Raw genomic sequence first — 11,659 nt, forward strand, 5'->3', positions numbered from 1 at the left:
GTTAGAAGACGCCATAATTATCTCCGATGTTACCTCCGGAGTGGCTGGAATATTTATAAGCATTTACACTTATGTGCAGGTTCACAGACGCCAGAATTATCTCTGCAGATACCAGAATTATCTCCGATGTTAGCTCCGCAGAGGCTGGAATATTTAAAACCATCGACAGAGCCTACGAAACTTTTTTAAAAAGTAGGCATGTCTACCGTCGTTATTATTGGATCTAGTTTCGCCGGTCTTGCGATCGCCAGAATCTTCGCCAAATTGGACAATTCGTTCAAAATCACCTTCATCTCCCCAAGTGATAAGTTTTACCCCGTGCCCTTGACACCAAAGCTCGCGGTTGACACATCTCATGTTATACTTGAAGAAATCAACTCCACAATTTTGAAGGACTCTCCTGCCAAGTTCATCAAGGGCTTGGTCCTTGAAATCGACCCTCTGAAGAACCAGGTTATCACCACCGCTGAGGAAAAGATTGTCAAATACGATTATCTCTTCATCGCATCCGGAACCAAAACCAATAATCATGCTTTCAAATGCTACGACTCACTCGACAAGAGTGTGGCTGCCTTGAAAGCCATAGAGGAGGGTCTTGCAACCGCCAAGAAGGTTGCTGTAATTGGTGGAGGTCCTACTGGCATTGAGATGGCAGCTGAGGCAATCGATAGATTTTCAGACCTCAAGGTTGACTTATACACGGGGACTGAACATCCAGCAATGTTCTTTGGCCAGCGTAGAAGACTTGGGACTGAGACCAAGTTGGCCACGATTGGTGTCAATGTCATCAACGGCAAGTATGTTAAGGAATTTAGTACTACGTCTCTTGTGGTTGATGGTAAGACCGTTGACTACGATTTAGTGATTGACTGTACTGGAGGTAAGCCAAACTCGGAATTCATTCCTGCTGAGCTTTTGGATGATAAGGGAAGATTGATCACCAACGAGTATTTCCAGACTAAGTATGACAACATCTACGGGTTTGGAGATATTGTGGCTATCACCCCAAACACCATCTCAGAATTGGTGATTTATCTGGCTAAGACCCTCAAGCTGGTGATTCAAGTAGATATCTTGAAGCAGAAAACCAAGAAGATCCCTTACGGTAACAAAAAGGGAACTCTTGTCATTATGATCCCAATTACCAATAGAATGGGTGTGGGTGAAGCATTTGGATTCCCTATTCCTTCTTGGATCATTGCTTGGTACAAAGGTAAAGGAACTACTGAAGAGAAAGCCCATCACTTGCTTGGCTTTTTCGATAGACTCCCTTAATTGTTGAATTTATCATATCCTCTATATGTCCTCGATATAATCACCCATTAATATATCCCCTGTATGCCTTGAATATGCGAAAGTAGTTGTACCCATGATTTGCAACCTGATACGGGAGTGTATGACCAATTTCGATGAGTCAGTAGGAGAAGATAAAAGATTTTTTGTCAAGGTGGATATCAATGGAGTGCTTGCAGACCCTATTGTAACACCCTACCTACCGTCCAATCCCTAGGAATCAAGCCAACATCATCACTACATGCTTTGCGTGCTTATCTGTTTACGATTCAGGGTTCCCCATGTTTATTGTGTTTGTTTTTCTTTGCAGTCATTTGAAGTGCGACATGATAAGGAGTGAGAAATGACTGCAATTTAAACGTGGTTTTTGTATTCATTATTCTCCCCTTCATATAAATACCCCTTGCTGTATCCATCATGATAATATTCCCAAGAGTATCCAGGACAAGAATTCCTAGAACAATGTCTTTATCTACAACTGCACCAATAGAGACCTATATGTCCAGATCATGGCTACGGCAGCACTTGTATTATTTGGGATACGATATAATAAGATTACAGTCATACCAGAAGTTAAGCAGACATATCGGTACTACCACTGGAGGCTTCATAAAGTCGCTTGTCTCCGATATTTCTACCTTCATCAACACGGAGTTGAATGAATCGAGTGCTGGGACCGAGGCCGCAAGCAAATTAAAGGAGTTGATGTATTTACACAACTGCGACCATGCCATAAAAGGAGAGATTAATGCCAATATTTCCGAGTGTCGCTTGTTCTTCATGCTGGCAGGCTACATCCTCTTGAACCAGACGAGCGAGAAGGTTGACGAGTTCACCGATCGATTGATTTCCATCTACATGGAATCAAAGGAATCTGTGTTGACCAGACGTGTAACCCAGAACGACCTGTTGACTACCCGAGTGGTGGAGTTGGCAAATGCTTACTATGAAGACTGTGATGTCAATTACGATTTGTTGTACAACAACAAGCCCCGGTCTTTGAACTTGTTTGTCACCAAGCACATAAGCATTGAATTACCACCTTTGCCAAAACTCCATAACCGGAAGCTTTTGGTGAAATCTTTGGTCCACAAAGAACTTTATCGTGGTTTTGTGGATGAGTCACACCGCTTCTACCGAATTTTAATGGAAAACGGAATTGAGCCTCGTGAGGCCACTCAAATCATAAGAAACGACTTGTCCTTCTTTGATGGCTTGGGAGACTTTTATTTATCACAGGAGTCTTCCAATCTATTGTACCGGTTCAAACATTCTGCTCCATACAAGAACGAAACATTTTTTGGAAAAAAGTCTTATACCTTGTTGAAGACGATTCTTGTAACCAACACTTTATTTTCAAGATTGGCTTTAGCTTACAACTTACACGAGGGTTTAGATGATCCCATTGTCAACGGGTTGTTTAGAGACACTTACGTGCCTTACTTGAATGATTGGAAGGATGTGGACTTTGACACTTGCCAGGAATTCAAGACTTATAGGTACGAACAGGAGTTTATAGCAGACTATTTTGAACAGTACGTGGGTACCTTATTCTTAGAACAGCCTAAAACTGCCCAGATTTGGATCAACCAGATCTATGAGAACATATTGTTCCTGATAAGAGAAGAGCACAGGGTGCCCTCAAAGTTCCTTCACCAGTATGATTATCACTCCTGGGCAGTAGATGTTATTGGCAGAAGATTGAAATGATTACAATGATTAAATGTTTGATGCTTAGTAGAACAATAGTGCCGTATATATTTATTACATACTTAGGCCGAGTCATCTCTTCTGTTTCAACAATGCTGCAAGACCTCTTCTCTTGGGTTTCCGTTTCTTGGAAATGAACTTTTCGTTTTCACTATCATCACTTTGACTATCGCTTTCACTGTTGCTGTCGGAATCGGAATCGCTGTCACTCTGGGAATCTTCGTTGTTAGCGGCGGTTTTTGATTGTAAAAGTGAGGATGGCCTGGCTGGAATGGAAGAGTTTTTGTCTCTTACATCCGGAATACCCATTTTAGCCAAATCTGTTAATGAACTTAAGATTGGCTTTTTCAAAACATCCATGAAAGACTTTTTTCTTTCAGGGATACCAGTAAGAGCCTCTACAGAGTTCCGTTTCTTGGTTTCCGAGGCTATGACAGGCTCTGGCATCGTCTGGATGCTAGTTGAAATCAGTTTCTTTTGTATAATTTTAGCCGTATTAGGCTTAGTCGCAAGTTTAGCAGCCTTCGCTATTGCAACTGAAGAACTTGAACCAGAACCGGAGCTCGAAGATGAGTCTGAATCTGAGCCTGAATCTGAGTCCGAGTTAGAGGAAGCGCTGGAACTTGAAGCTGATGAGTCAGAATTAGAGTTCGAGCTTGAATCCGATGAATCAGAATCAGAGTTCGAGCTGGAACCCGAATCCGAGTCAGAACTAGAGCCCGAACTGGAACCGGTATCCGAGTCCGAGTCAGAACTGGAGTGTTCCAACTTTGCAAGTCCCTTAGCTAATGCGGTTTTTTTTACCAATGCAGGGGCTTCTATACTGGCCTTTGCAAGCTGGATGATGGGTGGTTTCGTTGACGGTTCAGAAGATGAAGGCCCCAGAAAAGTGGGTTGGATTGCTTGACTTAACTCAGGTGATTTGGGAGTAGATTTTTTCTCAGATGAATTGGGAGTAGCTTGGTTCTCGGGTGATTTGGGAGCAGCTTGTTTCTCAGGTAATTCGGATGCAGGGTGGATGTGGGGCTCTTCGTTGATTGCCAGATTAGATGTGCTAGGTGCCTGAGCAGATGTTTCCGAAGATGTTTTGGGGATTGATGTTACTTTTGGTGGCTTTACAGGGCCACTTTTGACCACTTTTGGTGGTCTTCCACGTCCACGTTTAGGGGGTGGCTGGAATTCCTCTGCAGTAGCAGCAGGATCTTCTGTAACCTTTGTAGTGGATGTCTTTTCCTCGACAATGCTAGACTTTTCTGTTTCTATTTTGCTTTGTTTGTTACCAGTTACAGTAGCAGAGGCCGACTCACCATTTGAAGGCTCAATTACAGGGTTGTCTTGCGAAGTCGAGCTAGACTTTTGACTACCAGACGACCTGCGAGTCGCTTTTGTAGAGCTTGATGTAGATAATCGGCGACTGGTCCTTGTGGAGCTTGATGGATAAATAGCTGTAGCAGTCATATCAATTCGTAATTTGTTCAATGTGTTGTGAAGCTTTACATTTGGTGTCTTGTTCGTAGCTTCCAATGTATCTTTAACTATCAATCGGTGTGCTGCATTAGCCCTATAGGGAGATTCCATGATTTTTATAATTTGATCCTGAGTCATGGTTTTGTCCAGGCTCTCGTGGGTAGTGCCATTTTGATTATTTGGAGTAGGACTACTTTGAGGTTGAGAAGAGGATGAAGGTGGCTGAAAAGTTTTGTTGGCCCAATGGTTCTCTATCTCCTCGTGTTCTTCAAGGTTCTTCTCGGACAAAATATGTCCCTTTTCTTCAATCTCTTCAGCTGTGGTTACAGTTGCAACCTTTTTTGAGATCTTTGAATTAGCCTTTTCAACTGGTTTTTGGACCGTTGAAGTCACAGATTTTTTGTCAAGGGCAAAGTTTTCTTCCTGTTCGAGTTCAGCGGTAGATTCATCTGTTTCTTCTTGCTCTAATCCTGTTTCATCTGGCTTTAGGGCAGCCCTGGTGACCGCTTCTTGGGTTTCCAATTGGGTATGAACGGGAACGCTCAACATACCTGAAGTTATCCGGTGACCGTTGTTCTTGTTAGTTCTATCTTGTCTCTTTTGAGGAATGATCCTGTCTTGTTCCGGACTTCTGGAAGGAGGAGGTAATACTAGAGAATTCATTGAAGTATCAATGAAGTCTCTAGTGGTATTAACGGTTGCATTCGGAGACAGGGCCTTCATGCTCCAAATGGATCTTCTTTGCTTTGTAGGAATATTGGGGTCTGCCGTGTCGAAGAATTCTGCCGTACGCTTTCGACTGCTTTCAGGAATCGAGCTGTCAGCTGTTAACACTGGAGCAGTAGGAATCAAAGGAGTACTTTGGTGATCGAATCGACTGCCATTACCATTGGCAGCTTGTTCCACTTTATTAACGTAAGGAGTCACACTGTGATTAGCAGAACCGTGAACCGTTAAATATCCTCCGGCGGGAACTAAAGAGGAGTTTATACTGATATCATATAAAGGAGGGAAAGTGTTGTGGGTCAAGATTCTTATGATATCTCCAGAGGTGAAAACTTCATCGACGAGGTAGTCCGGGTCCAAATCACAGCCATTGTCATCTTGGACGCATTCTATTCTCAAATGCTCATCATCTGGATATAGCTTGTTGAAGCGGCTACAGATCTCATTACATACCAAACCAAGATTGGAGCCGCATTCAGCCAAGTGAAGGAACTTTCGGGTCCGTAACCTAAGGATCTCATGGGCTTCACTTTCACCCAAAGAAATAGGCACGAGGTGTACCTGAAGTTTTACCTTGGGCATTTTAGGGTTGTTGTGAGTAGATGTGGTTTTTTCCGGAAGTTGAGTATCGCGCTGGTAATGATCTGGGCACTCCCTATTTATTTGGGGGAGGTGTTGCATAAACTTGGCACACCCTTCAAAAGTAACAGTATAATATGGTTTATAGTAGAACTACATCATTAGTCCGAGACGAACTACGTCGTTAGGCTAAGCCTGACCATAATGGTCTGAATACTGTGTAAGGTCCACCAAACCCAAGAAATATCTCAACATCGCGCTAGCTGCAAAATTGTCGTAAATCATTATAGCTTGTCTATATCTAGAGAATTGCCTGACTTGACAGCGAGTCTGGCTTTTTTGATAAGTTCGTCATCGGAACCCACAGAAAGGGAGGCACCATGAATCTGAGCTTGGTGGAGCACATATGTTTGGTCTATAATGTCGCTCTTCTTCACAGTATTTAGAATGGGGGAAAAGGCTAGGATCTCACCATCTATGGTTCCACAATAGAACCTATTCAGAAATGGTGCACCCATTGCAATGGAACAGGTTCTGCCAATATTCTTGGATCCTTTACGATTGAGTCGCTTGACTAGTTTGCCGTCAATGGTTCGGAACACAAATATATCACTGTTATCACTAGGAAAGATTAAATGCTGCAATTCGCTCTCATATCTGTAGTTCAATGTTATGGGAATGGTTTGAAGATATTTGTTTCTCATGAGAGGCCCGAAACTCGTGAGCTTATTGACAGGTGGATACGTAAATGAGAGCATATCCCACACCCTGATTCTATCGTCATTACCGGCACTGAAAAGAGTAGTACCCAATGGGTCCCACACCAAACCATTGACAGGAGCCAGGTGTGCTTTCACCGAGTCTCTGGACAAATTCCCCTTCGCCTGCACAGAGGAGCTGGTCCGTAGCATATCAAGTCGACACAAACATGCGGTGCTTCTTCGGATATCCCATACTTTGACTTCTCCATCGAATCCTCCTGATGCGAGGAGATTGGGGTTTCTAGGGTGCCATTTGACACAAAGAGTCTTTTCCTTGTGGCCGGTGAGTGTATGGGCACTGGAGGCAGACCGGAGATCAAGAAGCCGTATAAAGGGCTGATCACTGGCGGTTGCTATCAAGGTATTCTCATAGTTTGTGTCAAAGGAATACACACGGTTATTGAGATTGAATTCATACGCCACACTCAACTCATTAGTATCCCATACTTTGATGGTATGGTCAAAGGAGCCCAGCACAAACATCCCGGTATCAACCGGCCACCATTGAATACAAGAAACACCAAAATCATGATACGATTTACGAGGAACAGTTGCAATATTTTTAAACACTCGAACAGGATTATCATAGTCGGGCAATTCGTCATCCACGTCATTCTGCGACAGTAGCTGTTCCTGGAAGTGTAAGTCCCACAACTTGATGGAAGAATCGGCACACCCACTCAACAAAAACTGGAAATCCTGAGTCTCTAGAGATAAGCTGTTGACCGCCGCATTATTGTGGCAGTTGATGGGGAAGACATTTTGGAAGCAGTTCTGAGCCAAAGCAGAATACCCTGACTCGGTCAAGGTGCGACAAAACTCTCCCGGGCTTATCTGGCCAACTTTGCGATCATTTATAAGAGATTGCATCTGTCATTAGAAGAAGCCGTTTGGTCCACAAAACAAGTCGTGGGAAAAGTACAATAAAATGCTCGCAGACTTGAAGAAATTTGTCAAAAGAAAAAAAATACTCACCCATATCACCACCACGCAATGTTGGACATTAACCAGTTTATACCAGATAAGGGTGGAAACCCTGAAGAAATTAAGGAGTCTCAAAGAAAGAGAGGTGACTCTGTAGAAGTTGTCGACGAAATTATTGCTGACTACAAGGAGTGGACCAAAATCAGATTCGACTTGGACGAAGTGAACAAGAAGACCAACAAGTTGCAAAAGGACATCGGACAAAAATTTAAAAAGAAGGAAGATGCCAGCGAGTTATTGAAGGAGAAGGACCAGTTGATTGAAGAAAAGAAGCAGTTGATTGAGGCCGAACAAAAGGCTGATAAGGCCTTAAGAGCCAAGGTCAATACTGTTGGTAACATTGTCCACAAGTCAGTAGTGGTTTCTCAAGACGAAGCCAATAACGAGTTAGTCAAGCTCTGGAAACCAGAAGGATTGGAAGAAATCACACAGGTTGCTGCTGCCACCAACAAGCCTGCCAAGTTGTCTCACCACGAAGTGTTGTTGAGATTGGATGGATATGACCCAGAAAGAGGTGTGAGAATAGTTGGACACCGTGGTTACTTTTTGAGAAACTACGGGGTATTCTTAAACCAAGCTATGATCAACTATGGGTTGAGTTTCTTGGCCAAGAACGACTACACTCCATTGCAAGCTCCAGTCATGATGAATAAAGACGTTATGGCCAAGACTGCTCAATTGTCTCAATTCGACGAGGAATTGTATAAGGTACTGGATGGACCAAGAGAAGAAGATGAAAAGTATTTGATTGCTACCTCAGAACAACCCATCAGTGCATACCATGCCAACGAATGGTTTGAGTCTCCTCAAGAACAATTACCCGTGAGATATGCTGGATTCTCTTCTTGTTTTAGAAGAGAAGCTGGTTCCCACGGAAAAGATGCATGGGGTATCTTCAGAGTTCATCAGTTTGAAAAAGTTGAGCAATTTGTATTGGCAGAACCTGAAAAGTCTTGGGAAGAATTCGATAGAATGATCAGATTAAGCGAGGAATTCTACCAATCTTTGAAATTGCCTTATAGAGTGGTTGGTATTGTTTCAGGAGAATTGAATAACGCGGCTGCCAAAAAGTACGATTTGGAAGCTTGGTTCCCATACCAAAAGGAGTACAAGGAATTGGTTTCTTGTTCCAACTGTACCGACTATCAGTCCAGAAACTTGGAGATCAGATGTGGTATTAAACAGCAAAACCAAACTGAAAAGAAGTACGTGCACTGTTTGAATTCTACGTTGACTGCCACTGAAAGGGCCTTGTGTTGTATTTTGGAAAATTACCAAACTGAAGACGGATTGGTGGTTCCAGAAGTGTTGAGAAAGTACATCCCTGGAGAGCCCGAATTCTTGCCATTTGTTAAGGAATTGCCAAAGAACTCTACTTCTAACAAGAAAAAGTGAGGGCACCCAGTAGATATTTTAATATAATTATTTCCCATTATACGAATATAATCATAGTGGCAATATTACTGCAGGGCTCATTCTTGACCGGCAATTCCAATCCTAAACTAGTAAGTCCTTCCCGGAAATGCACCCGTTTCGGACCCTAGGTTATACTTTGCACTTTAATTGGTGGGCCCTTGCAGTTAACATAGCTCCGTGAGACGCATTCGCTTCGGCAACTGCCCGATTCTCTTTTAAATGCGACAATCAGGTTTCACTGCAGTGGCAAGCAATTTGGAGTAGGGCAGTCGTGGGCCCACACAATTGATGGCTATATAGAGTTCGAAGTTGGCACTCAATTCAATAATTACATCTCATAGCTATCGAATTATACTCCAAGGACGCTTCAATTGAAGGCAAAAATGCTCTAATTACAGGGGGCACCAAGAATTTGGGAGGTGAAACCGCTGAAGAATTGGCCAAGTACGGTAGCAACTTATTTTTACATTACCATTCTGACGAGGAGACGGTCCTGGCTGAGGAATTTGTCGAGAGCTTGCAAGAGTTCCACGGGGTCAAGGCGGCTGTTTTCAAAGGCCCATTGGACGAAGCCAAGGATGTTACCAGGTTATTCACCGAAGCAGAACAGTTTTTTGGTAATGGAATTGACATTGCCATTAACAACGTGGGTATGGTGTTGAAGAAGCCATTGACAGAAATCCAACCTGAAGAGTGGGAAAAAATGGATACCGTCAACAACAAGATTGCGTTTTTCTTTATCCAAGAGGCTGCAAAGAGAATCAACAGGGGCGGTAAAATTGTTTCCATCGTCACCTCTTTGTTAGCAGCCTATTGTCCTGGCTACGCAGCATATCAGGGCACCATGGCCCCTGTCGAATACTACTCGAAGACAGCTTCGAAGGAATTGACATTAAAGGAAGTTTCTGTTAACTGTGTGGCCCCAGGTCCAATGGATACTCCATTTTTCTACCCCCAAGAGGGCGAACAAGACGTTGAGTTTTATAAGACCATGTCCATCAAGCATAGATTGACCGAAACTACCGACATTGTTCCCATTATCCGGTTTTTGGTAACTGAAGGTTATTGGATTACGGGACAGACCATCTTCTGCTCTGGCGGATTTACTGCGCGTTAAATTTAGTTTGCTTAATGTACATCTATTACATACTGCTAATTACATTCCAAGCATTTCACAGCAGAGAACACCGGCAATCACACCACAACAACTAGCACAACATGATCCACAGCAACCTCCACAACATCCGTCATCTTGTCTTTGTTGTTGCACGTACACGGGTTGTTGTTGCGGGTAGTAGCCACCTCCCTGTGGAGGGCCTTGCTGGTAGTATCCACCCTGAGGAGGGCCTTGCTGGTAGTAGCCACCTTGAGGAGGTCCTTGGTTGTATGACTTGATTATGTTAGTATATCGATTTAACAAAACCCTCGAGCCGACGATATCTTCAAAGTACCATAAAAGGTACCTGAGATGAATGTGCAATCAAATTTTCATATTTTAATGTCTATGATCACGCCAGACAGCGTCTTGTACATTGTGTCAAACATACCATGTTCAAATATCAGTTGCGAAGTAACAAACAGAAAATGGTTTTTGACAGAAACGATGCCAGCTATATATACCGTCGCGAAAAAAGTGTATAAAGGATCCCAGCACGAATCGGGGAATTTCACTCAACGCCGGCCACTAGACGAAGGAAACGTCACAGCCCTCTTGCTTTTTTTAGCCTTCTGTATTTTTGAGGGAGGCTGGTGCTGATCAGGGCGTCGCAGGGGTGGTTACATAGTAGACAATTCGTTACTATTTTTTCGGGTCGTCAAGGACCCCACCGGAATCCTAGTCAACCACCAAGGTTTTGATGGTTGACTTGTCTCGGGTTTATGTGTACTGGGTGGTTTATCTGTTGCAGATCGTTTCAAGCACAACCCAGTCCGCATCCGGCCGGCGCACGCCCACTGTGTGCGCGGCACACGTTCTCGCATCCGTTTGTAGCAGCTGAATACACTGACTCTGGGGAAATGGATTTGTTTGATCTCCCGACACACTTGCCCAATGAGCAGGCACTGAGTTCGAAGCCGGCAAGTACTCTGGAGCCAGGCGATCAGACAAATATCGAGCTGATGACGGTTCTGATAGAACTGAAATCCGCTACCGCTGAAGGCTCATCGCACGAGTCTTCTGCTTCTCCCATATATATTCCAGGGACTACCATCAAACTTGAAACTGACGAAGATATACAAAAGTGGATTGCTGAGAGACGTAAAAACTGGCCGTCCACCAAAAACCTCGAGAGAAAACAGCAGGAGAAGCACTCGGATAAAAAGCGTAAATTGCAGGAGGAGCCTTCCACCTCATCTCCAACTACAAAGAAACCACGTCAAATTTGCAGATTTTACCAGAATAATAAAAGTTGCCGGTTTGGTGACAACTGTAAGAACATGCATGAACTGGAAACTGATTTTAAGATGATCAACAATATGAAAGTCAAGGTGCCCAAATCGTTTGAGAATAACTATTATGTCAAGGAGAATGCTAGTGAAAACATGTCTTTGTACAAGATGCTTGTGAAGAAAGACCAATTCGAGCTAGAGAACGATAAGTTCATCGAGTTCCTCTATTATCTTGATAAGAAAGGGCTAATAAAGCATACTTTTAATGACATTCCCACCTAGTGAGTACGAGTTTACGATCTCAAATACACCATAAATATATATTGCATGTTATT

General features: G+C 43.3%; 7 protein-coding genes across 7 annotated transcripts; 5 read left to right on the plus strand and 2 right to left on the minus strand. All coding sequences in view use genetic code 12, as the record gives it.

The window, feature by feature from the left end:
* Positions 1 to 198: 198 nt before the first annotated feature.
* Positions 199 to 1,275, plus strand: PSN45_004920 (uncharacterized protein; the record flags this gene model as incomplete). Its single annotated transcript, XM_006685787.1, has 1 exon — positions 199 to 1,275. The coding sequence occupies one exon, from the start codon at positions 199 to 201 to the stop codon at positions 1,273 to 1,275; it is 1,077 nt and encodes a 358-aa protein (XP_006685850.1).
* A 480-nt stretch (positions 1,276 to 1,755) lies between these two features.
* PSN45_004921 (uncharacterized protein) lies at positions 1,756 to 3,003 on the plus strand (the record flags this gene model as incomplete). Its single annotated transcript, XM_006685789.1, has 1 exon — positions 1,756 to 3,003. The coding sequence occupies one exon, from the start codon at positions 1,756 to 1,758 to the stop codon at positions 3,001 to 3,003; it is 1,248 nt and encodes a 415-aa protein (XP_006685852.1).
* Positions 3,004 to 3,075: 72 nt separating this feature from the next.
* On the minus strand, positions 3,076 to 5,778 carry PSN45_004922 (uncharacterized protein; the record flags this gene model as incomplete). Its single annotated transcript, XM_066158398.1, has 1 exon — positions 3,076 to 5,778. The coding sequence occupies one exon, from the start codon at positions 5,776 to 5,778 to the stop codon at positions 3,076 to 3,078; it is 2,703 nt and encodes a 900-aa protein (XP_066014495.1).
* Positions 5,779 to 6,059: 281 nt separating this feature from the next.
* PSN45_004923 (uncharacterized protein) lies at positions 6,060 to 7,406 on the minus strand (the record flags this gene model as incomplete). The annotated part of the gene is made up of 1 exon (XM_006685791.1): positions 6,060 to 7,406. The coding sequence occupies one exon, from the start codon at positions 7,404 to 7,406 to the stop codon at positions 6,060 to 6,062; it is 1,347 nt and encodes a 448-aa protein (XP_006685854.1).
* A 123-nt stretch (positions 7,407 to 7,529) lies between these two features.
* SES1 (Cytosolic seryl-tRNA synthetase) lies at positions 7,530 to 8,915 on the plus strand (the record flags this gene model as incomplete). The annotated part of the gene is made up of 1 exon (XM_006685793.1): positions 7,530 to 8,915. One exon carries the CDS (start codon positions 7,530 to 7,532, stop codon positions 8,913 to 8,915), a length of 1,386 nt encoding a protein of 461 aa, XP_006685856.1.
* Positions 8,916 to 9,042: 127 nt separating this feature from the next.
* On the plus strand, positions 9,043 to 10,053 carry PSN45_004925 (NAD(P)-dependent dehydrogenase; the record flags this gene model as incomplete). The annotated part of the gene is made up of 2 exons (XM_006685346.2): positions 9,043 to 9,064; positions 9,278 to 10,053. 2 exons carry the CDS (start codon positions 9,043 to 9,045, stop codon positions 10,051 to 10,053), a joined length of 798 nt encoding a protein of 265 aa, XP_006685409.2.
* A 1,001-nt stretch (positions 10,054 to 11,054) lies between these two features.
* Positions 11,055 to 11,606, plus strand: PSN45_004926 (uncharacterized protein; the record flags this gene model as incomplete). The annotated part of the gene is made up of 1 exon (XM_006685347.2): positions 11,055 to 11,606. The coding sequence occupies one exon, from the start codon at positions 11,055 to 11,057 to the stop codon at positions 11,604 to 11,606; it is 552 nt and encodes a 183-aa protein (XP_006685410.2).
* Between the last annotated feature and the right edge of the window lie 53 nt (positions 11,607 to 11,659).

The sequence above is a fragment of the Yamadazyma tenuis genome, chromosome 7 (assembly GCF_029203305.1).
Source record: "Yamadazyma tenuis chromosome 7, complete sequence".
NCBI classification, from domain to species: domain Eukaryota; kingdom Fungi; phylum Ascomycota; class Pichiomycetes; order Serinales; family Debaryomycetaceae; genus Yamadazyma; species Yamadazyma tenuis.